Source organism: Helianthus annuus, chromosome 8 (assembly GCF_002127325.2).
Source record: "Helianthus annuus cultivar XRQ/B chromosome 8, HanXRQr2.0-SUNRISE, whole genome shotgun sequence".
Taxonomy (NCBI): domain Eukaryota; kingdom Viridiplantae; phylum Streptophyta; class Magnoliopsida; order Asterales; family Asteraceae; genus Helianthus; species Helianthus annuus.
The window spans coordinates 104,295,479-104,322,726 of NC_035440.2; the positions used below are offsets into that span (position 1 = coordinate 104,295,479).

Consider the following 27,248-nt stretch of genomic DNA (forward strand, 5'->3'; position numbering starts at 1 on the left):
GGAATGGGCGGCCGCGGCCAGTTTCTGTGGTATCGATGTTTATTAATTTGGCAGCGGAAATTACATCAGGATCGTAGTTAGGAAATATTTTATCAGAGTAAAATACCACAATTTTTATAATATTAAATACGTGGGAAATTCCCAAGTTTACAGTACACACATTTTTATAGGGATAAATCTTATTTTATTTAAATAAAAACATCTCTTTATTTAGGTAACTTTTATAGCCACTTTTCCAAGCCTTCAGTGCTGTCCAAGTTGGCTTCTAATTGGCTTTCACATTTTGTTACCTGAAACGCGTTTAAAAACATTTTGTCAGTGGGAAATACTGGTGAGTGAATCCCAGTTTAATCAAGACAGGTAAAACCGTTTACAGCATTGAGGGCGATCGCGCAATTACATTTGTTTATTTTCTACTTTAATTACCACCCACGGTACTGTCAACCCGACTTGTGGTCATGTTACTACTCATAGTGTAGTAACAAATTTTGTATACAAAACCCCAACATACCGACGATAATTGTAGAATACAAATACTCAATCACTGTTTAATATAATGTAAGTCACACCCCGACCACGTAAAACAACAAAACGTGGCGGAAGTAACAGGATCAATGTTTCATAACACATGAAAAATTGAAATTTTGTTTTATTGAATTAAATGTATTACATTCGTCTTAACAACAAAGAAAAATATAACATAGTTAACTAGTCTTGCATCTTTTTGTTGGTGCAGTCATCTGTCGTCTTCGTCTTAATGTCGAGTCCGGGTTGCGTTGCGAATCTGATTAAGCATGATGTCATCATGTTTAATGATGACATCATACTTGTGTCATCATCATATATTGGATTATCATATCTTCACATTTTCAATTCAGTAAACGACAAAGACATGTTATAATTGAAAGTGTGTTATAGCCGTTAGTTGATTAGTGGACCATTTGGAGGTCCAATTAGAAAGCTCCATTAAAAAGATCCTCTAAAGGGGACCCACCAAAAGTCGAGCCGTCATCTCTCTGCTGAACGGAAGTTCTGACCTGAGCTCTCACGGTTTCGCACCTAACCCCTTACAGATATCAGCTGTGGTATACTCACCTGTAAGACTGAATATTGGGATCTGGATACGGGAGTATATTCAAGTAGTGGGATACACGGATAAGTTTAAGTGCTTAAAACATTAATATTGTATCTCGGATCAGTTAAACTTTGTGTGAAAATTTAAGTGGACCAGTATACTGACAATCTAGGTAAATTGTTTAGAACTTAAAATGAAATCAAGCTTAACGGTGTTGGTGATTTGTCTCATATGCTGATATGATCCTCTTACACAAACTCACAAAAATAATGTTTGTAAATATTTCTTTATTGCATTTTATATCTCTTATGTCAAAAATCCAAAAAGATTTTCAGTGTGTTTTAGCATAAATTTTTGAAAAATTCAAAAAGATTTTCGACAACTGGTATTGAAAAGTTGATGTTCAAAATTCCGAGTGCTAACATGATGAACAAATGGTTTGGGAGAAAGTGTTGTTTTGAAAACAAAATGATATATATCTTCAAGTGGTTCTTCAAAGATTAACATTGTAAAAATCATTCTGTGATTGTATAATTTCTGCAAATGATTCATTAGATCTCTACCTGTTATCATCAGAAAATTTATATTTGGGTAGAGGATGTGCAGGTTTTGAAGACCAGGTTCCGATACCTGAAGTCTTTGAGATTTCAACATGCCAGACTGCGATCCTAGCATATCGAAAGGGGGAGTCTGAAGACATCCAAGTAAAGATTGTTCGTGGAGAGTTTATTGGTGATGATGTAAAGAGAAGAGAAAGATTTGAGGATGCTTTCACTGATAAAGACTGAAGTCGTTGAAGACTCGACACTTTAGACTCGTCAATATCTGAGGGGGAGTCTGTTGGTGCAGTCATCTGTCGTCTTCGTCTAATGTCGAGTCCGGGTTGCGTTGTGAATTGTTCAAGCATGATGTCATCATATATGATGATGACATCATATAGATGACATCATACATTACATCATCTCATGCCTTTTACATATTGAGAAATCAGTAAACGACAAAAGAACAAAGGATTTGAAATTGTGATAACATGGCTATTTGGTGATTGGACCATGAGAAGGTCCAATGAGACATCACCATTTGAAGGCCCAATAGCATGGATGTTCATATGAGACAAAAAGATGGAAGGTGTAATAATGAGGTTCGCTGATAAGTCAACTTGCATGAAGGTTCGCTTATACGGCATCTTAGCGGTTCGCTTTTAGGATTTTCACATGGTTCGCTTTTATGGTAGATGTCCCTATGAGCGGACCAGAAGTAGTATACATAGGTTGAATGTTCATTTCATTTGTAACGATTTTCAGATCTGATACCGAGGTATTGCCGGTGTTCCTTGTCAATGTAAACGCTGTAAAATCAATCTACAAGAGGTTTAAAGTGTGATTCAAGCTGTGTACACGTCCGTTTCTTTGTTTCCGCCTCTGAAACGGATTTGAGCTCTTCCGAACGACTCGTTTAGGTCGAAATCGATCCTACAATTGGTATCAGAGCCAAGGAGGAGAAGATCTCGCATATACAGCTCGTTTTCATCATTTTTTCTGCTTCTACACCTTTCTTTTTCGAAAAAAAAAAACAGAATTTTTACGGTCAGAATCGCTTTAAATTCACACAGTGTGTGCGGAATCATGAATTAATAAAACTTTGAAAATTTCAGAACTAAAATCGGCTTAAAATCGATTCAAATTGAACTTTCGCTCGAAAGTTGTTCGTCATTTGCTGACGTCACATAGGTCCGCTCCAAAAAAATTGCTTAGATTCGCTCATATAAGTCAGGTCCGCCCCAAAATTCCAGGTTTGGTTCGCTTTTAGAACATTGGTCCGCTTTTTGAGACAGTCGAGGTTCGCTCTTTGTGACATTTGTGATCCGCTTATAAAGACATTTCTGGTTCGCTCAAGCGGTTCATCATTGAGATTCGCTCATTGTGACAGTGAAAACGTTCATCGGGTTATGTTGGCTTTGGTTTGAAACCGACATCCTATCGTTTGAAAAACAGACTTCGATTAGAGTGAACCGTTTGAAATCATATGTGCATGTGAAAACATCATTTCGAGACTTGTCAGTGCATGTGAATTAAATAAGCCCAACCTTCACGGCCCTATCAGAACAAAGCTTGCACCGCCCATTATTTCTGTACAAAAAAAATCATGTTGGCCATTTTGATTGGATAATATTGAGGCCCAATCACCGATCCACTAACACATCAGCGGCCGAATGAGTTTTTTTTGTTTGTTGTAAACTTACCGCCATTTTAAAAGGGCCCATGTTTGTGAGTTTGGGTGGAGTAAGCGGTCCAATCCAGTGGTAAAGACATAAAAACGGCCCACTAAAAAGCTTTTGATATATTTAGTGGAACATTAATTCAGTATTGCATATCGAGGTTGTTTGTCGGCACAATTATAATATTCCATTTGACTATTAAATAGCCGCCCATAATAAATAATATCAATCAAGTGGACTTGTCGGCCCGTGTGGTTACTTCATTTAATAGGTTCTATAAAATTTTTTTGCCGCCCAATAGGCCCTATCACATTTCGACAAAACTTTTACCATGTTGGTTAGTGGATGTTAAGGTCCTATCATTTTTAGTCAGCATAATCATTTTTTTTAGGGATGAGTTCAAGATAAATTGTGCGGCCCAATTAATAGTTGCCCACTATAAAGTCAAACAGTAACTATAGTGAAAATAAAAAATCAAGGTTGTCGAGTTAGTTAAATTTGAGGTGAACCAGTTTACATCAAGACAGTTCACTTGAGATTTGATTCCAGTTCAGGTTGTTTGAGTTCGATTTCGTTCCAGGTCGTGTGGTTTTGCCAGGTCATTGAAAAGGTCAAAGCAGTCTGCACAGCGTGTTAATTTTCAGTCTGCTCAGTGTGTCAATCTTCTGTCCGCTCAGTGTGTCAACTTTCAGTCCACAAAGAATAATCATCAGTTCGAGTATTTTTGTCAGAGGTATTTCCCGAAGCATCATCTGAGTTTTGAAACATGGCTGAAGAATTTTACAATGCTCTTGCTACACCGGTTGATACAGTTTCAGCTGCGTTATTGAAGAAATCGTTTGATACGTTTGTGGCTTTTGAAGATGAAACAACAAAGCAGACAATTGATAGATATTGTCATCTGGTATTGGAAATGGGTAGATTGGACATTAAGAAAGAGGATGATGAGTGGATCGATAAGCTAGCTGAGGCTTTACCCCAACAGAAGTGGGGAACTTATCTGTTGATTGTAAAACACATGAGGAAGTCTCAAGTTATGAATCTGGCACAGTTTATTCAGAAATTTGAAGAGCATGAGTTGGATATCCAGAAAAAAGCAAAAGTTGAAGAAAGTTCAACAAAGGAAGCTGAAGGACAGAAAACTGAAAAAGAATCTGATGAACCAGTGACTGAGAAAGAAGTTGAAAAATTAGTGGATGTCGAGAAACTTGTTGAAGTTGAAAAGAATGTCGAAATCGAAAAGATAGTTGAAAAGGTGGTTGAAGTTACAAAGCCTTGTGAGAAATGTTCAGAAGCTTGCAAAGTTTGTGAAGAAAAAGACAAAAAGATTGTCGACTTAGAAAAGATTAAGGAAGATCTACTGTTTGATGTGAAGTATGTGAAAGAGTCATACGACGTATTGAACAGGACAGTTGACAGTTTGAAAAGAGCAAATGCAGAATTTGAAAAAGCAAATGACAAGATGAGTGCAACTTTGATGACAAAACAAAGTGTCATTAATGATTATATCGAAGATTGTGCTAACTTGAAGAAGGAGTTGGAACTTGAGAAGATCGAGAGTGAAAGGATCAACCGATTACTTTTGAGTTATACTACTTGTGATTATCTGATTGATCGTGTTTATCCTACTGTTGCAGGTCTTGAGGCGTTCAAGAAGAAAGAAAAAGAAGAGGATACTGGTAAGAAATCAAGTGTCAAGTATAACAGATGTCCGCCTCCTATCTTTGAAAGTTATTCCCCCAGGAAACCAAACGAGGAACAAGTAGACAAGGCTCTAAACATCAAATTAAAGTCTGAAATCACTGATGAATTACCAGACAATATTGATGTTACATTCACAGCGTCTGACACTGATCATGAGTCTGAGTTAGTCAAGAGAGTTGTCGATCAGGTGTTGGATATGGATGAAGAGTCAAAGTCGGAGTCTAAGTCTGATAGTTCGAGTTCGTCTGAGAAAAGTCCGAGTTCGCTGGTTAAGAGGGTTTACAATAAAGAATTCCTGTTATCAAAATCTAATTTGAATGACGAATCAATCAAAGTAGCATATACATTGAATGATTCAGACAAATTATATTCTGATGAGGAATTTCCAATAAGAAGTGTCAAAACTGAAATGATTAAACAGGTTTTCAAATTAACAGAAATTAATATTTCTGAAATAAAAGATTTAAATCTTGCTGAAAAACCTAAAAAGTACACTTCAAGAGTTCAACAAAGATTGAACAAGAAAAAGGGTTATGATTATGGTTCAGGTTATCGAAAGAAACCAAACCATAATGGTAATCTCAAAAAGAAAGGTCTTGGTTTCAATACTTCAGAAAATTATAAAAATCAGAAAACTTATAAACCAAAAACAAAATTTGTTTCAGGAGGAAGTTCAGAGGATGAACAGAAGAAACCTTTCTGGAAACAGTCGAATCAAGAGTTTCTTGCTGAAGTGAAGAAGAATGTGAGAAAATATGCTCAAAGAGTTGACAGAAGAACCTGTTTCAAATGTCAAGAAGTTGGACACATAGCTTGGAATTGCCCCAAGACCAACTACCAAAAACAGGGAGTTTCTTCTAACTCTGTTTTGAGAAAAACTTGTGTTGATAAGAAAGAACAACCTGTGAAAAATGTTAAAAAGTTTGAAAATTCTACTTCTGAGGAAGGAGAAAGTTCAAAACGTTTTTACAAAAGAAAAGGTGATATGAACAAGCAAAAGTGGGTGGTTAAATCTAGGGTAATTCTGACAATGAATCTGATTCCATAAAATCAGAGGAGTCATTGGTTGATAAAAAGATTGTGAATTCCGTTCCAGTGGTGAACGATGAGAATTTTCCGAAATTGTCAAAAGAAAATTTGATGAAGAAAGTTGGAAAGGTTAAGATCTCAAATCAATTCTTCGCTGATAAAGGAGAATTTGATGTTGAGAAGGCTTTCAACGGGAAAGTCAAACACAATTTTGGGAAGATGGTTGATAAGAAGGTAAAGGGTGCTAAAGAGTTTTATAAATCAAAATGTTGGTGGGACAGATGTGTTCCAAAGTCACCCAAGGCTGGTGAGGCTTGGGTGGACATTATGTTTGAATAAAACACCGAACTTGCCGGAGATCCCAAGTTGGTAATCGTGGATCAGGAATCGGCATCTTTCATGTTAATTAGGATGATTTGAAAATGTTTGAAATTGTCAAAATTTTACAGGTTAAAGGACTATGCCGGAGCTTCCAGGTTGGTAAGTGAGGAGCAGGTATCGGCATTTTTCTTGAGGAATTTACTACGGTAATGTCAATCATGCAAACGGTAAAAAAGGTTTGTTTGTGTTTGATTACAAGTAGTTAGAAGATTTGTTTGTGCATAACTTGTGCATATGGTAAATCAAGGACATTAATTTGTACTTGCATTTTCCTACAAGTAATTGAGAGACAAGATGATGAACCACAGCCCCGAACTTAGTATTGATATACTTTCAAGTGGTAAAATCAACCAAACTTATTTTCCGGAACAATCATTTTGATTAAAACAAACTTAAGTGTTTTGAAATCTAAATGAGAAAATAGTTAGTTGATAGGGGGAGTTCTGATTGTTATGCCAAGTGAATGGCGAATTGATGCGATTTAATATCGGTTGTCATGTTTCTGTACAGTTTGTTTTCAATTTTCGTTAATGTGTTTGCATTTTAGGGGGAGTAGAAAATTTCAGAAAATCCAAAAACATTAGAAAATTTGAAAAAGACAAAAACATGATAAAATCCAAAAATGAGTTTGTTGTGAAAAAGAGGAAATGATAGTACATCAGCGGACTATCACAACATGCTAAAGATTTGGAAAGTTTAAAAGTGTTAAACAATCTTACTGTGGATGTGTCAGTAGATTTTTGCACATTTAATAAACTGTGACGAGATATAAACCTAAATTTCAAACTTGCTTGTTCTGTGGGTTAACACAAACTTGAATATATAGGTAACCCCTGAAATCTTGTTTGAAAGGTCCCTTATTCTAAGATACTAGGTCTTTATGCTCAGTGATATCTGGGGTATTATCCCGGGACTTCTGCTGTATGGAAGTACTGACCTAGTCCCCGGATAATACTTTCTGCAAATGCTTGAAAAAGCGCCGCCCTCAGCAAATCGATGAAACAATAAAATTGATAGTCATTGCTGTTGTAAAAAAGATCCTCTAAAGGGGACCCACCAAAAGTCGAGCCGTCATCTCTCTGCTGAACGGAAGTTCTGACTTGAGCTCTCACGGTTTCGCACCTAACCCCTTACAGATATCAGCTGTGGTATACTCACCTGTAAGACTGAATATTGGGATCTGGATACGGGAGTATATTCAAGTAGTGGGACACACGGATAAGTTTAAGTGCTTAAAACATTAATATCGTATCTCGAATCAGTTGAACTTTGTGTGAAAATTTAAGAGGACCAGTATACTGACAATCTAGGTAAATTGTTTAAAACTTAAAATGAAATAAAGCTTAACGGTGTTGGTGATTTGTCTCATAAGCTGATATGATCCTCTTACACAAACTCTCAAAAATATTGTTTGTAAATATTTCTTTACTGCAGTTTATTTCTCTTATGTCAAAATTCAAAAAGATTTTCAGTGTGTTTTAGCATAAATTTTTGAAAAATTAAAAAATATTTTCGACAACTGATATTGAAAAGTTGATGTTCAAAATTCCGAGTGCTAAACATGAATGAACAAATGGTTTGGGAGAGTGTGTTGGTTTTTGAAAACAAAAATGATATATATCTTCAAGTGGTTCTTCAAATTGTAAAATCAATTTTTGTTTGTGTAATGTCTGCAAGTGACTCATTTGATTTTTACATGTTATCATCGGAAGTTTTATTTTTGGGTAGAGGATGTGCAGGTTTCGAAGTGTTAGAAAACCAGGTTTCGATACCTGAAGACTTGGTGATCTCAACAAGCCAGACTGCGATCCCCGCATTTCGAAAGGGGGAGTCTGAACACATCCGAGTAGAGATTGTTCGTGGGGAGTTTGTTGATGATGAAAAGAGAAGAGAAAGATTTGAGGATGGTTTCACTGATAAAGACTGAAGTCGTTGAAGACTCGACACTTAAGACTCGTCAACATCTGAGGGGGAGTCTGTTGGTGCAGTCATCTGTCGTCTTCGTCTTAATGTCGAGTCCGGGTTGCGTTGCGAATCGTTCAAGCATGATGTCATCATATATGATGATGACATCATATAGATGACATCATCATTACATGAGCACATGAGATAAACGACAAAAGAGCAAAGGATTTGAAATTGTGATAACATGGCTATTTGGTGATTGGACCATGTGAAGGTCCAATGAGACATCACCAATGAATGGCCCAATAACAAGCTGCCATTTGATTAACCAATCGATTAAAGAGATGCCATTCAAAGTTCACAAAAAGACAAACGATTATGAGGTCCAACGGAAGGGTTCGCTTGAAAGGCTATCTTGGAGGTTTGCTTGAAAGTCTATCATGATGGATCGCTTATTCGGCAGTTAAACGGTTCGCTTTTATGTTCAACATGTGGGTTCGCTTTTAAGGTAATTTAGGTGGTTCGCTTATGAGGTTGTTGTTATGAGCGAACCTGGAATAGTATATATAGGCTTGTTGTCATATTCATTTGTAACTTTGTTCAGATCTGATACCGAGGTATTGCCAGTTTTCCTTGTAAACGTAAACGTTGTAAAATCAATCTACAAGAGGTTTAAAGTGTGATTCTTGCTGTGTACATGTCCGTTTCTTTGTTTCCGCCTCTGAAACGGATTTGAGCTCTTCCGAACGACTCGTTTAGGTCGCGAAATCGATCCTACACTTTTAATGTCACTAAGGCCTCGTCCAATCCTACGTGAGCATGCATTAATATCATCATCAAATATCATCAACTATTATACCTGAAACACATGTGAAAATATATCAGCATAAAAATGCTGGCGAGTACATAGGTTTTGTGAAAATAGGATTCATGACTTAGTTTTAAGAAAATGTTTAATGAAAACTTGTCATGAATCCAGTTTAAGTGTTTACTTTTATAAAATGTTTGAAAAGCGATAATAAGGTAAATGATTTGTAAAAGAGTAATGTAAGGTTAAATGAATAACCAAGTGAAAAATGAGTTTGTATAAAATAAGTTGTTTGTAAAATGATGTCTTGTGAAAAATATGTTATATGTCTAAACTAAAATGATTTAAACAACGTTGCGATATGTAATATCATACAAACACTTATATATATGAAGTACCAGCGGCGTATCCACCATGCTTGTATCATATTACACACGCCTCGTTACTTAAACCACTTTACCCAAACAAACCACCAACGTGAAATGTCGATGTTTAAACCAATTGCCAATTGTATTGACTAACATGTCAAATGTTTATGTCAAAATGTAAATCATGTAATGTATAACCAAAATGATATGTATGGCTAGTGAAAATGCATCAACTAAACCATAGGTGAAATGCACAAAACAAAGTATTGAAGTAAATGTTGGGTTTTTCACATGTTTATCAAAGTAATTTTATCCGAATAAAATTAAAACGCAGCGGAATAAGGATTTAAAACATGTTACTTTGCAAGATTTAAAACCATTTTAAATGCAAAAACCCAAAATCGGATCCATATATGACATGCATGCTATCAAAATACAACCATAGGGTGTTTAAGAATTCAACCTTTCTTTGGAGCAAGGAGATGAAGATGATGATATTCTTGAATGGAAATCTTCAAAGGAGAAGATCTCAAGCTCGCATACCCCAAGCTTCCAACGAACACCTTATGTTGCCAGGATTTCTACACTTGAAAACTCACATGAAAATCCCTCTTGACACTCTTGGCCGAAAATTTTGAGGAGTTTTTTGAGAGTTCTTGCAACTTGAAAAACTTGTAAAATGATAGATCTTCACAAGTCTTGCAACAACCTTTCTTAAAAAGGATGAGAGAGAAAGTTGCCACCCAAATTGGCCAATCAAGCTTCATCTAGACATGCAAAATGCATGCAATATGATTGGACCAAAAAACTTGTGTGAGTTCCCATGAGGGGGGCGGCCTAGCATTTATTTTTATAAAAAAATTTCAAAAATTATCTTATAATAACAATTTAAGTCTTATATAATTTTATAACTTTTATAAAATTATAACATCTCATGTTTTAAGACTTATACAACTTTTATTAAGTCATTTAACCCATTAAATAACAAAAATAAAATATTCTCTCAAAATAAATTATTCATATAATTTATTAGTTTGTTAAGTGCAATTATTTAGAAAACCGATTTCTAAATATTGTAAGTGTTAATATTCATTTGTTTGATCATATCATAAACAAATATTATAGGTGTTTGTCTAGCTTGTTATTGGGTATGACCCGACTTGGATCATAACGTACTAGCCACATCAATTTAATATGTGTCTTGGGCATACAGAGTCCAACAATCTCCCACTTGCACAAGATACATAGAAGATTGATGCAAGTAGTAAATAACGCCTAACAACGGTTCACTACCCCTAATACGTATGACGAAGTGCCATTCAATAACATCATCCCCTTCAAGTCCCTTACTTGAATATGATTTAGGTGAATCTATCATTTATCCTTTCGTTACAGATGTCATGTCAAATCAAGAGACACAGTGTGATCATTCTTTGTTGATTTAACTTTAACAGGCCTTAGACATCTTACTCTCAACGAATAAGAGGAACAAATCCCTTCTTGACTACATACATCTCTCACAATCACCTCGTACCACACCTGAGCTTAGCCTTATGTACTGTCTTATTACAAACAACGAAGAACTAAGTCAAGGTATAATATTTGGTGAATATCAAGACCCAATATGTATCTCAGGTCAGAGGATATTATGATATTCGCCTTTGCTCAAATTTACTTATGATCAATCACAAATGATTCCATGCAGTAACATTTGAGAGCGGGTCAGTCCAATATTTGTATCCCACAAATATCTATGAACTTTGGCAGGAACACTTTGCTCTATATTCATACCTAATGAATATCCACCAATCCAAGTTCATAATAGTCTTACATTCATATTTGTTCCCACAAGTATGATCGACTACGGACATTTAGAATAATTAATTTACTCACGGATTTAAACATGCTAAAATGGAACATAACTCAAAATGCCATAAAAGAGTTAAAATAACAATTGTTCCAATATCCAAATACAAAATAGATCAAATCCAATCACTAGAATATCGAAGTCCTAAGGCACAAGTATGACCCTCATGTTTTGGCCGTTCAAGGAGCTTCGTGAGTGGATCCGCAATGTTTTGATCGGTGTGAACTTTGCGAATGCATATCTTTCCCTTTTCAACTTCATCCCTTATGTAGTTGAATCTCCGCTCAATGTGCCTAGTCTTTTGATGTGCACGAGGTTCCTTGATTTGAGCAATCGCACCCTCGTTATCACAAAAGATCTCTAGGGGGTCTTGAATGGTAGGGACTACCCCTAGGTCGGCAATGAACTTCTTTAACCACGCAGCTTCTTGTGCTGCCAATGAGGCGGCGATGTATTCTGATTCTCTAGTGGACAATGCTACAACATCCTGCTTCGAGCTCTTCCAAGAGACTGCAGCTCCATTCAAAATGAAGACATACCCAGATTGTGATCGAGAACCATCTCGATCAGTTTGGAAACTCGCATCCGTGTAACCTTTTACAACGAGTTCCTCTTCACCAGATCCATATATTAGAAACATATCCTTAGTCCTTCTAAGGTATTTCAATATGCTCTTAACAGCCATCCAATGACTGTTACCTGGATTTTGCTGGTATCTGCTTATCATGCTTAAAGCGCATGACACGTCCGGTCTAGTACATATCATTGCATACATTATGGATCCTATAGCAGACGCATATGGGATTCCTTTCATTCTTTCTTGCTCATCCTGTGAGCTTGGACATTGAGTTACATTCAATATTGTCCCCTTTTGAATAGGTACCAAACCTTTCTTAGAGTTCTCCATCTTGAACCTTTTCAAGACCTTGTCAATGTATGCACTTTGGTTTAAACCTATCAAGCGCCTTGATCTATCCCTATAGATCTTTATTCCCAAAATATAGGCAGCTTCTCCAAGATCTTTAATGGAAAAACATCTTCCAAGCCATGCTTTTACACCTTCCATGGTTGGAATGTCATTTCCAAATAGTAGAATGTCATCGACATACAATACTAAGAAAGTGACGGTGCTCCCACTAGCTTTCTTATACACACAAGCTTCATCGTCGTTCTTGATGAACCGAAAATTCCTAATCTCTTCATCAAAACGGTGATTCCAACTTCTCGATGCTTGTTTCAATCCATAGATTGATTTCTTTAACTTGCACACTTTGTTAGGATGTTTTGGATCGACAAAACCTTCAGGCTGAACCATATAGACATCTTCATCAAGATATCCATTGAGGAAAGCCGTTTTGACATCCATTTGCCAAATCTCATAGTCATAATATGCAGCTATAGCAAATAATATCCTAATCGACTTTAGCATTGCCACTGGCGAGAAGGTCTCATCATAATCAACCCCTTGAGTTTGAGTGAAACCTTTTGCTACAAGTCTCGCTTTATAAGTATCCAAGTTACCATGCATATCTGTTTTCTTCTTGAAAACCCACTTACTTCCAACTAATTTGGAGTTAAGAGGTGGCACAACCAATTCCCAAACTTGGTTGTCATACATGGATTGCATCTCTACGTTCATGGCTTCAAGCCATTTGTCGCAATCAGATTTTGACATTGCATCATGGTATGTGGTTGGTTCATCTGAATCTACCACATAGCATCCATCCATGAAAAATCCATATCTTTCAGGTGGATTACTAATTCTACCAGATCTGCGAACGTTTTGTGTATGTTGATCAACCATTTGATCATTTTCAACAACCTCTTGTTGAGTGCTAGTATCAACCAAACGTGTATCGGGTTGTGGTTCTTGATCCTCATCAAGTTCCACTGTTCTATTAGTTCCTTCCATAAGGAACTTATCCTCCAAGAACTTACCCTTTCGAGCAACAAATACCTTCTGCTCTGTTGGATCGTAGAAATAATATCCTATATCATCTTTAGGATATCCTACGAAGATACACTTAATGGATCGTACTTCTAACTTGTTTGGGGTGTATTGCTTCACATAAGCATCACAACCCCATACCTTCAAATATGATAATGATGGAACCATTCCATGCCATATTTCAAAAGGTGTCTTATCCACTTTCTTGGTTGGGGCCATATTTAATATACGAGCCGCGGAGAGCAAAGCGTAACCCCAAAATGATAGAGGCAATGTGCTTCTAGCCATCATAGATCGAACCATATCCAATAAAGTTCGATTCCTCCTCTCAGACACACCATTATGTTGTGGTGTTCCAGGTGGAGTAAGTTGTGAGATGATCCCACAACTCCTAAGATGATCTTGAAAAGCATCACTAAGGTATTCACCTCCTCTATCGGAACGAAGAACTTTGATTGTCTTGGTGAGTTGATTCTCTACCTCGCTTTGGAAGATTTTGAACGTTTCAAAAACTTCATCTTTGTGACTTAGCAAGTACATATAACCATAACGACTAAAGTCGTCGGTAAAAGTTACGAAGTATCTTTCACCATTCCTAGTCATTGGCTTAAAAGGACCACATACATCTGAATGTATGATGCCTAATAAATCTTTTGCCCTTTGGTTTGTGCCACTAAAGGGTTTCTTGGTCATTTTACCTTGTAAACAAGATTCGCATGTATCAAATGAACCAATTTCATTTGTTTCTAAAAGACCATTCTTTTGAAGTGTTTGCATGCGATTTTTGTTTATATGACCAAGACGACAATGCCAAAGATAGGTCTCACTCAAATCCATTTTGAGTTTCTTGGTGTTTGCTTGGTACATCGAATTATCAAATGATGTATTATCATGAACCAATTCATAAATACCATTTGAAGGCGTAGCTTTAAAGTAGAACATGTCATTCATCAAAGCATAAATTTCATTGTTCACAAACTTCAAATCAAATCCATATTGTTTTAAAAGGGAAACAGAAATAATGTTCCTAGTCAAACTAGGAGCATACAAAACATTTTTCAAACATATTTCCAAACCACTTGGAAGTTTTAAAACATAGTCTCCTTGGGCTTCAACTTGAACCTTTGCTCCATTGCCCATGAAGAGACTAGTGTCTCCCTTCTTGTAATGCTTATTTCTTTTGAACCCCTGCAACGAATTGCAAATATGAGTTCCACATCCGGTATCTAATACCCATGTGTTAGAAGAAATAACATTTAGATCAATATGTATCATAAAGATTGTACCTGAGGTTTGCCCGGCATCCCTCTTGTTTTTCAACTCTTTGAGATAGGTTGGACAATTCCTTTTCCAATGTCCTATCTCTCCACACTCAAAGCATGGATCGCTTGTGGCAACTTTTGCCTTCTTCTCTTTTGGTTTTGGTGGTTCTGCTTTTGCCTTTCTTTTTCCCTTCCCTTTGACGTGTCCCTTTCCCTTGGCAACATTTGCCTTGGAGTCGGGGTGATGCCCTTTCTTGCCTCCCTCATTGATTGTTAGAACGTGTAAAGCCTTTTTACCCATTCCCGCTTCGGCCGTTTTGAGCATTGCATGAAGCTCACCAATGCTCTTGTCCCATCCGGATCTTCCTCCTTTTTCCCAATAAGTCGACGGCCTTACACCATTGGGAGACTTCGAATAAACTGGAGTACATATAGGATAGACCGGTGCTTAAACCTTTTCTCAAGATATCTGGGAATTTGCTTACTGGTCTCATTCCTCCGGAGTTTGGCGATTCGCTTAAGCTTCAAGGCTTGTATCTGGGAAAGAATCAGCTTTCTGGCACCATCCCTGAAAGGTTGGGGCGTTTGAGCAGTTTGGTAAAGCTGAACTTTACTACTTCATGTTATAGTTCATAACAAAGCTTTCAAATTTCTTTGTTAAAGAGTTGAGGATCAAATCCGTAGCCAACTCTTTAGAGACGGGACAATTGAGCCTCTCGAGGCGATCAATGTGGCTTTTCATCTTAAGGACGTAAGATGAGACCGATTGGGTTTCCTCCATTCGACATGCATGAAGCGCTCGAACCGTTTCGAAGCGTTCTACCCTTGCTTGTTTTAGGAACATTTCCTTCAATTGGGTAATCATGTCGTATGCCCCATGATGTTCAAAGTCCTTTTGAATCTCGGGAATCAAAGTTCCCAACATGAGGCAAGAGGCTTGCGTGGAGTCCTCGATATACTTAACCCAATCATTGTAGGCTTCTACATCTTCCTCGTCAGGTTGATCGGGAATAGGATCGTCCAACACATAGGATATCTTCTCTTGCTTGAGAACAATTCTCAAGTTTCGAAACCAATCCATGAAGTTGTTATGGTTGAGACGATCCTTTTCAAGGATGGTTCTTAGTGATAGGTTACGGACGGTTTGGGTAATCGGGTTTGCATTGTTAGCGGCCATCTACAAAATTTAACAAAGTTCAATTTTAGTATTTTCGATATTATTAAAATTTTAATCATTAATACCCTTTTAATGTCTCAAAGACAATTAATAATTAAAATCTAGAATCCAACGTTACATTTAAATATTGGTTAGGTGACCTTTATCCCATTATTTAAATTAACAAGGTAGTCAACGTTTGACGATTGCAACTCTTTGCAACTTCTAGCTATATGGGAACGGTTAAACATCTTTATGTTTAGTTGGCATGTTTAATCCCATCAACACCTTTGTTCCCCATGCTTCGGTGACCCTAAGTTCATGGTTTCCAAATCAAGTCGTCCAACTTACACACACATGTGAGTTTACACACATACGTGGTTAGGTGACCTTTATCCCACAAACATGGTGAACCCACCTCAAATATACAAGTTTCCTCAAATGTGGTTAGGTGACCTTTATCCCACAAAGAGTTCCCAAGTAATTCGAGTGTTGTATAAAAGGATGGTGTTTGACTTGTTTTATAAAAGGGATTTTTATTTTTCAAAATTCTAGTTTAGAAAAATTTTATGTACCATATATTTGCATGCATTCAAATCAATGGTACTTTAGTGAAAACCAATTTTCAAGGTTCTTTTAATAAAACCCATTTTATTATAAAATCATTAATTTTTAATACCTTTTATAACGGTTTTAATGATTTTGTAAGAACCATTTTTAGGCTTGTTCCGGATTATTTGTTGTTAAGCATGCATATCCAAATATCATCCAAACAACCATAAAAAAAATAACCATACAAGCACACAACACATATGATAATAGGTGCATAACCATAGCCAACTATTTTGACCACACTTGTTAGCCGAAACAAGTGTGTCAAAAGGTCCTTCCTAAAGGGTGAATATGGACACAAGAGGGGTGTAGGTGAACTCCCACTTGATCCCGCATCCAAATGCTTCAAGTCTTCATCTTGTGTTGTGATTTCTTCACATTCTTTGAGCTTCCAAATGTCTTTAAAATTCAGCTCCAAACTCCTTTGGACTTCAAAAATGTGTTTTGGTTATCGGGCTAAAATCCCGTTAAGAACTATGAAGTCCTTTATGCCCGAAAATGGCAAAACCCAAAACCGCATTTTTGTGTGCATCTTCTTTTACCTAAAAGTATCCTAATACATTTTTCTAGTAAAATAAAATGCATCTAATCTATTTACTTACATACCAAATGAAAATAAATAAATTACATATTTTTACAAATAGAAGACAATAATAATTATTACAACCCATTGAATAATAAAATCACAAACACAAATATATTCACACAAGGTCATGGCTAGGTTATGTACACCAAAATATATATCCAAATATATATAAATTTCAAGAGCAAAATGGTTTCCTTTTACAACCTTTATTTTTCGGCCAGGAATGAAAAACCGAAAAATGTGGGTTTTTGTCCAAACAAAACAAATCATCCATATGACATAATTTTTTCAAGATTCCTTTATGCATGTAGGAAATAAATCTTGAAAAAACAAAGGGAAAACCATGGATAAAATTTCGGCTATTGGGTTTCTCCAAACCCGAAAACCCGAAATTTTAAATCCGATGAAGCAAACACTCATATAAGCGGCTCTAGATGCCATTGTTGGGTTTTTCACATATTTATCAAAGTAATTTTATCCGAATAAAATTAAAACGCAGTGGAATAAGGATTTAAAACATGTTACTTTGCAATATTTAAAACCATTTTAAATGCAAAAACCCAAAATCGGATCCATATATGACATGCATGCTATCAAAATACAACCATAGGGTGTTTAAGAATTCAACCTTTCTTTGGAGCAAGGAGATGAAGATGATGATATTCTTGAATGGAAATCTTCAAAGGAGAAGATCTCAAGCTCGCATACCCCAAGCTTCCAACGAACACCTTATGTTGCTAGGATTTCTACACTTGAAAATCCCTCTTGAGACTCTTGGCCGAAAATTTTGAGGAGTTTTTTGAGAGTTCTTGCAACTTGAAAAAGTTGTAAAATGATAGATCTTCACAAGTCTTGCAACAACCTTTCTTAAAAGGATGAGAGAGAAAGTTGCCACCCAAATTGGCCAATCAAGCTTCATCTAGACATGCAAAATGCATGCAATATGATTGGACCAAAAAACTTGTGTGAGTTCCCATGAGGGGAGCGGCCTAGCATTTATTTTTATAAAAAAATTTCAAAAATTTTCTTATAATAACAATTTAAGTCTTATATAATTTTATAACTTTTATAAAATTATAACATCTCATGTTTTAAGACTTATACAACTTTTCTTAAGTCATTTAACCCATTAAATAACAAAAATAAAATATTCTCTCAAAATAAATTATCCATATAATTTATTAGTTTGTCAAGTGCAATTATTTAGAAAACCGATTTCTAAATATTGTAAGTGTTAATATTCATTTGTTGATCATATCATAAACAAATATTATAGGTGTTTGTCTAGCTTGTTATTGGGTATGACCCGACTTGGATCATAACGTACTAGCCACATCAATTTAATATGTGTCTTGGGCATACAGAGTCCAACAGTAAAACTTGGTTTAAATCAAAGTTATGTTTTGTGGAAATGCATGCTGTAGTGATATAAACATTTATGCGGTATTGTGAAAATTCATACATTCAAGCCTTGTGACTGTAGAATAAACCCTAGCACAAAGTCTAAGGTCCACCTAGAAATGTATTCAGATTCAGTCATTCCTTCCACCCAAACAAACCTAGGATTTCAGGAATGGGAGTTGTCAAGTCCTATGGTACCACTACCTACTACCGAGCGGCGTGATCAATGTTAATGAATGTACATTGTCCCATTTAAACAAACCAAATGTCATACAAAAATGTAAGCATGTGATGTGATGTGAATGTAGTAAATATGAACAAAATGAACATACATTGCAGGTGATGTGATGTAAAACAATGTACTAGTATGATGAACATACATAGCATGAAAAGGTAATGTAAATCAAATGTACTAAGTATGCAACAAAGGACATACATAGCAAAAACATAATGAAATCATGTACTAATAGTGTACTAGTGAACATAACAAGTATATGATATGAAAACATGAAAAGCATGAAAGTAACAAGTAGGCACATGTGTTTCACCCCAAAACGTTTGGAAAACAGTAAAAGAGGGGACTATGTACTCACTTGAGGGTGCTTAGAAGTCTTGAACAACAACCAAGCAAAGCTAGAGGGATCACGGAATCAAACGGCACCCTATATAGATAACTACATAAATAACCAGACCTAAATCGGGGGATTGGATAGTATGAGGTTTCGTAAACCAAATGAGTATTGGAACTCATATGATATGGTTAAACAAAGCCCTCATACTAAAATGAAACCTAGCCTAAGTGCTTACGACCCATTACGACCCGTTTAGGTAGCTTATGCTACTTTAACGTGTCGTTCGCGTAAAACGCGTTCGGAATGCTTAACTAGTCCTATGACAAGTAAAATATGCCTTAACATGTCTAATATAGTTATCTAATCAGTTTAGATGTCAAAATTTAGGTTACACATGCTTAAAATAAATTTATGCGTAAAAAGGGTATTTTGGTAATTTTTCTAAGGCATATAAACTACCTATCATACAACTACTTAAACGAAGTGACCATAAGGTATAACCTTGGAAGGTTATTCCCTACACAACTATGGTCACCTAAAGTGTTTGGTCGGACCCTAATGATCGACCAAATGGTTCGGGTTCGAAAGTATAAGCGATTGATTAGATCGCTTACCTTTATGACCCTAAACAAGCACAAAACTAAAAGTGACGAGCTAAACATGCTAGAACATGTTTAGTTAAGTTAGAAAACAGGTTTGGTATCAAAACAAATGGTTTTGATACACTAGAGTAGTTTGGTTTCAAAATATGCGAGAAAACGCATTTCGGCCTAAACTACGACTCGTCACTGAGCCTAGATAACGTGGTAATCAGTAGGTATAGTTACTAGGGACTATAACCATCATGATTACGCTCACGTTATGAAGTTCAAACGAACTTCGCGTTGACCATAAACTGGTCAATGCAGAAAGTCAAACACAGTTTGACTTTAACGCTAAAACGAATAAAAAACGCGAAAGAAAACTTACAGAAGGTCCCCGCAAGATTTGACCCAATTCACTCTCAGGTAGGAAGCATATACTTCCACTTAGAGAGTGTAGAGTCAGATTCAAATGTGAGGAAATGAGGTGCAACATGGAGGGGGTATTTATAGGTGTAGTAGAACCGTTAAGATCGTTCCTCGTTATCCGAGATTCAATCCTAGCCGTACACATCAAGCCTATCGTTTTAAGAAACCATTAGAGCCCCTAGATTCAGCCCATTGATTGCTGGAAACCATTTGCAATTGGGTTTTGAGATTATAACAGCTGTTAACAGCTGGAAAAACTAATTTTTTCACATCTGGGAGGGCCTCGCGGCCCTTGTAAGACACACATGGAACCTTACGCGCCCCGCCTGAGTGTCCCAGACCAGCAATATTTTCAGAATTGACAGTTTCAGTCCCTATTGTGTTTTAAAGCTCATTTTGACACGTTTAAGGCCCGTCAAGCCAACTTTAAGGCCCTAAAAAGATGCTTAAACATTGTGGACATGAAACATGCTCAAAAATATGCCGGATGTCGGTTCGTTTGGTCGTACGATCTCGATGTTCGCTTAATTACGACGGAATGCGCATAAGCGCGAAAAACGATCCAAATTGCGCGACGAATGGAATTTTCTTATGCCAAACACTAAAATAAAATATTTTAATGCTTACATAAATTTTTGGACGTCCGGATGTATTCGGAACGTAAGTTATGCGCGAAAATGCAAACTTTATGCACTTTTTGACGCTTTTAGTCACTGAATGAGCATAAAGTTTATTTTATCACACCGAACACCTCAAAGCCTATTTCTAAGCTATGTAAAGGATATTTAGGGTATGTTTAACTTATGATCATGTTCCGGAATGCTCATTACAGTTCAAATTGGCATACTTTCGCAGTTTGTCATATTTAGTCCCTGTAAGCGAATAGACTTGATTTCGGCATACCAAACCTTCCAAAACTTATTTCTAAGTTATGTAAAGTTTATTTAGGGTATGTTAAGCCTATGTCACTATTCCAGAGTGTTTGTTGCATTAAACTAGTTATATTTACGCATCAGTGTGCGTATAACCTTTCAGAAAGCGATTTAGAGCCCGAAATCGAACAAGAGTTGATATGTGCAAATGATACACATGTTTATACAAATCCTAGTATGAAATACAATATTTATTGGTTTGGTATTTGTTTGATGGCTGAAGTGACACAGGTGTCACAGTCTCCCCTACTTCAGGAAATTTCGTCTCGAAATTTATTTTGAGGAAACTTGTGAGAGCTTGAAATATGAAGTTGAAAAGATCGAACAATACTGGTTAGAGTTCTGAACTTGTAGTAACTTTAAATACATCATGCTTGAAATGTGAGAGGGACACTTATATACAAGTATATAAAGTGTTATTGGTGCGTCCACCGTACCTCTATTACATTGTTAACATTTTGTTACGGTTGCCACTATTGGTTCTTACACATAATAAGTCTTACCATGGTTTCCGTGCACTGAACCTCGTAATTATGTATGCATCCATAATTACGTAATTCCTTACTTAGTCACGTACTGCATCTTATAATGTGTAGGGGAGGAAAACAATGAACGAGCCTGTGATGATTGTGACTAGACCATACCGGGGTCCTTTTTAATTGAGTCAATAAATGATCTCTAGATCGCCAAGGAGTCTTTTTAGCTTATATCATCACATGTTATTCTTAACCAGATTCTGAATCAATCCTTTGACTAGACCACTCAAAGGGTCTCTTTTGAATCATGGAATGGTACTATATAATCCAAGGATCTTGACTATCACGTAGAAGCACATTAAGGATTTATGGTAGTACCTTTGGATATCCTACTATGAATCACTCATATGAAGATATGGAAGATTCTACGAGGATTTGGATAACGAATATCCAGAGTATTTAAAAACACAAGATGCATAAAAGAAAACACAAAATACATAAACACATAATCACATAAATTGTTTAACTTTATTTTTAAATTTGTTATCATTTTGTTAATTGCGCACAAGTATTTAAAGCACACTAGGAATCCATTCCGTGGATTTCATTTGTTACTTTAAACATTATCAAGAATCTAACTATGAAGATAGAAAGATCTTAATGAGAAAATTAGATTTTGATTATAAGGAACCGAAAAGTTCGAATTAAGGTACACAAGGAATCCAGTTAAGGACTCTGATTTGAATGATAATCATCCACAAGGGTCTAATCGTGAAGATAAAAAGATCCCATATGGATTTTAGAAGTTGAAGATGTTTTGAAACCTTGCACTGGATGTGCTTAAGTCAAAACATGAAGTAAAAATGCTTATGAAGTTGAGATGCTAGATATGCCAAGGCGACATATGAAGCGGAATTTGAAGGTTAAGTCAATGTATGAGGAAAATATTTTGAAAACTATGCATGGGGTTCTAAAATGTGTTCAATGTTTTGGGAAACCTTATATATAATACTTTTTGAAATCATAAAGTAGGTGTACTAGGTAGGTATATTTATAAAAATGTTTTAAAATCATGCGAGATGAATTTTGAAATTATGTATAAGGTTTTTGAAAACATGAATGATGCTTTTGAAATCATGCACTTGATATAAGTAAATATACTTTATTTATAACATTTTGAAATCATGAAGGTTGTTTTTGAAAACATAGACAATGTTTTTGAAATCAAGGAGGTTGTTTTTGAAAATATAGACAATGCTTTTGAAATCATGCATTTGATATGTTAGATAAATATACTAATTTAAAAATGTTTTCGAACTTATATATACAAAATGTTTTTGAAATCATGAAGGTTGTTTTGAAAACTTATGTTATGCATGTTGAAAAATCAGAACGTAATGGGTATGAGATTTGAAAATACCCTTAGTTATCTAACCAAGGATTAAAAGGTACAGATGTGCAAAAAGCACGATTAGTCAGAATTTTTCCTTATTTCTTGTATTTCGTCTCCTAGAATGAAACGAGTATTTAAAATTTCAAGGAAATCATGAGCGATCACTTGAAAGGTAGAATCACAAGAGTAGTTTGTAAAGAGCATAGCTCCTTGATGTAGGTATCATAGGGAAATGCCATACACACATGTAACTACATTTGTATATCAGAATTGCGAACAACGACTTTTATTTATGAATAAAACAGATTGTTTCACAATATAAGAAAACAAAATAAACAAAGGCATAAGACAGCAACATCCTTTGCTCGGCCAAATGCTCATCCAAGGGTTGGATTTGCATTGACAATCTTTGGGCATTTGTTCCTGAAATGGCTCATTTCGCCACAGTTGTAGCACGATCCACGTGGATAACGAGCTTGGATAGGGTTGGCTTGTGGTTGACTTGGACCACCTTGGCTTGAGTTGATTCGACAAGTACTTTCCAGGTGACTAATTCGCCCACATGATACACACACACGACACTGCAGGTGAGCTTGGTCATGCCCGTTACATTTGTCGCATAGTGGTGCTGTTCCCTTGTATTGCTTCTTAGCAGGTGGTGTTGCCTCTTGGCTAGGTCCTGCTGGATTAGGTGCAACAGCTGCGGTTTTCTTTGAAGCCTTACGCTTCCTTGATTTTGGTGCAGGCTTGACTTCTACTTTCCTCAGTGACTCTTGAGTGGCTCCATTTTTGAGGCGAGACATGGCAATACCTAAATCCACGGACTTCAGAATCACTTCGCCTATTTGCTGGGCAAATTTGGCTGTTTGCTCGGACATTTGACCGTTTGTTGAGATGAAGAGACATTCAAGAAGAAAATGAAAAATATAGGAAGCAACAAGTGAAATGTTATTGGATAAACAAAACAGAAAGGCAATGCATACGAATTGCGATCATTTGTTTGTTACCTGAGGCAAACAAATGAGTCGGTGACAAATCAAAGCGAACGGGTCATAATAATGTATCGTTGAAGACATGCTTGCCTATAAGTGAACACTCACCCCAAGAGTTCCCAGGTAAGAGTGACTGGTCCGATACTGCGGATTTGTACGAACACTCTAGCCTTAGACAGAAAACTCAGAGTACATGCGTTCACCCTTCCAGTTTGCACGTGTTCACATCAAAAGACCCAAACTTTGACGAGATTTGAAAACTTAGAGGGTTCAAAACCTAGTAATCAATCATCCTAGAACAGATGATTAGTTTTCAAAGCGGTTTTGAAATTTATGTTCTTGTTGTGGTTGTCGCCTAAGGATAGGTGACGGTATTGTTTTATGACTAAACGCAAGTAAACTCGCGTTTGGGTCCTAGAAAGTGTCACACCCCGGCCGCGTATAACATGCAACCGCGGCGGAAACGCCGGGGAGTGTTGTGGACAGAATTAATTGTTATACAACCATGGAAATTAAAGTTACATTTTATTTATTAAACAAGGGTGTTACATTGTCTTAAAAGGAAGTACAGAATTCAAAACACAGTTATTCTAGTTCTATCTTCAGTTTTTAGTCTCTAAGGCACAGGTCCGCCCTAGTGTCGTGTTCATCGTCCTATGGAACAGCTCCTGAAAACACATGTGAAAGTAGGTACGTCAGCATAAAAATGCCTGTGAGATACATAGTTTTTGTGAAAATGGGATTCATGACTTATGTTTGAGAAAATGTTTAGTCATGAACCTCGTATTTTGCTTTGTCTTGTGAATTATTTGAAAAACGATAATATCAGATGATATGTATGGATAAATGCAAGGTTAAACGAGTAACCAAGTAAAATGAGTTGAATAAGATAAGTTGTTTGTAAATCAATGTCTTGTGAGAAGCGTGTTGTTTGTATAAAATGTTCTATGTCTCAAAATGAAATGATTCAAATAACGCTACGATGTGTAATACCATACAAACACTTATATATAGGAAGTACCAGCGGCGTATCCACCATGCTTGTATCATATTACACACGCTTCGTTACTTAATCACTTACTCAAACCAAACCATCAATGTAAACATGTTAATGTATAAACCAAATGTCAAGTGTTATTGTGTAAACCATGTCAAATGTTTATGTTCAATGTAAACCACCAAATGTGTATGTCAATGTCAACGTGTTTATGTTCAATGTAAATTATGTAATGTGTACCCAAAATATATCTTGTATGGTAAGCGAAATGTATCAACTTAAACCATATGTAAAATGCACAAAACAAGGTGTTGAAGTAAAACATGGTTTAAATCAACGTTAGGTTTTGCGGAACAATGCATGCTCTTCTGATATTAACATTTATGCGGTATTGTGAAATATGCATACATCCAAGCCTTGAGACTGCGGCGATAAACCCTTAAACAAATTAAAGGTTTATCTAAGTTATGTATATCGAATTCGGTCACTCCTTCCAGTCCTATCAAACCCAGGACTTCAGGAATGGGAGTTGTCAATTCCTATGGTACCACTACCTACTAACGAACGGCGTAGCTAATGTTAATGAATGTATTGTCCCAAGTTAAACAAACCAAATGTCATAACAAAATGAAGGCATGTGATGTAAACAATTGTACTAAGTATGCTAAGTAAACATACGAAGCAGAGATGTTTATGTAAATCAATGTGCCCATATGCTGAGTAAACATATGCAACAGAAATGTTCATGTAAATCAATGTGTCCATATGCTGAGTAAACATATGCAACCGAAATGTTTATGTATATCAATGTACTAAGTACGCACACAATGGGCATACATAGCATAAAATGTAATGAAATCGTGTACTATAATGTACTAACAACATAGCAGGCATATGATGTGAAAACATGTAAAGCATGAAAGTAACAGATAGGCACATGTGTTTCACCCCAAAACAGTTTGTAAAACAGTAGAAAATGGGGTTCTATGTACTCACCTGAGATTGCTTTGGATTTCTTGTACAATAACCAGATAATGCTAAAGATCACGGGATATCAAACGGCACCTAATAGGTAGCTATGTCAATATACCAGACCAAATCGGAAGGATCGGATAGTACGCGGGTTCGTAAACCAAACGAGTATGAAGACTCGTGTAATATGGTTTAACAAAGCCTACATACTAAAATGAAACCTAACCTAAGTGCTTACGGCCCATTACGACCCGTTTAGGTAGCTTATGCTACCTTACGCGTCGTTCGCGTAGAACGCGTCTGGAACGCCTAACATCGTGACCACAAGGCATAACCTCGGAAGGTTATAGCTATGGTCACCTAATGTGTTTGGTCGGATCCTAATGATCGACCAAATGGGTCGGGTTCGAAAGTATAAGCGAAGGTTTAGATCGCTTACCTTACGACCCTATATAAGCACTAAACTAAAAGTGACGAGCTAAGCATGTTAGAACATGCTTAACTAAGTTTAGAAAACAGGTTTGGCATCAAAGCAAACGGCTTTGATGCTCACGAGTAGTTTGGTTACAAAATACGCAAGAATGCGCATTTTGGCCGAAACTACGACTCGTCACTGAGCCTAGATAACGTGGTGATCAGTAGGTATAGTCACTACGGACCATAACCATTGTGATCACGCTCACGTTATGAAGTTCCCTGAACTTCGTGTTGACCATAGGCTGGTCAATGCAGAAAGTCCACAAAACGTTGACTTTCGGACTCGAAAAGCGAATAAAAGAACGAAAGAAGACTTACGGAGGGTCCCCGAATGCTAATCTAGATCAAAATAGCTCAGGTATGAAACAATGGTTCCAACTTAGAGCCTTTAGATCAGATTGTGTGGGTTTTGCATCAAGGGGGGGGGGTATTTATAGGAAAAGTGGAACCGTTAGGATCGTTTATCGAATATCGTGCCGCGATCTCGTGCGTACACTTGTCGAAATGTTGTGGTAAGTCAGAAAATGCCCCTTGGCTCTTGATTGGGTGAAAGGGCATTGCCTCTTGATCGAACGAAAGGCCAACTGCATTAAATGCATACATTGAATCTGTCTGACAGTCCCACACGGCCCGCCTCAATATGCAGGCCAAACTCACGCGGGCCGCCTGGCCCTGTCTGATCTGCACATAGTTTCAGAAATTACAGTTTTGGTCCCTGTTGCGTGTTTAAGCCATTTCCGACATTTTTAAGGCCCGTAAAGCCATCTTTAAGGCCCTAAAATGATGCCTAAACATTGTAGACATGAAACATGCTCAAAAATGTTCCGGATGTTGGTTCGTTTGGCCGTACGATCGCGATGTTCGCTTAATTACGACGGAATGCGCATAAGCGCGAAAGACGATCCAAATGACGCAACGAATGGATTTTTCTCATGCCATACACTAAGGCATAATATAAGGATGCTAACATAAATTTTTGGATGTCCGGATGTATTCAGAACGTAAGTTATGCGCAAAAGTGCAAACTTGTGCACTTTTTGACACTTTTAGCCCCTGAATGATCCAAAAGTTTGTTTTAGCATACCAAACCCCTCAAAGCCTATTTCT

At 36.7% G+C, this 27,248-nt stretch overlaps 1 protein-coding gene across 1 annotated transcript in view; it reads right to left on the reverse strand.

Moving 5' to 3' along the window:
• Positions 1-3,198: 3,198 nt before the first annotated feature.
• The window catches only part of LOC118481023, a 99,977-nt gene continuing 75,927 nt past the window's right edge, over positions 3,199-27,248 (reverse strand). Inside the window, exons 6-7 of the mRNA XM_035976102.1 lie at positions 3,318-3,407; positions 3,199-3,204 (exon numbers count right to left, since the gene is read on the reverse strand). Coding sequence (XP_035831995.1) covers positions 3,199-3,204; positions 3,318-3,407 — 96 coding nt within the window. The remainder of the gene's footprint in view (positions 3,205-3,317; positions 3,408-27,248) is intronic.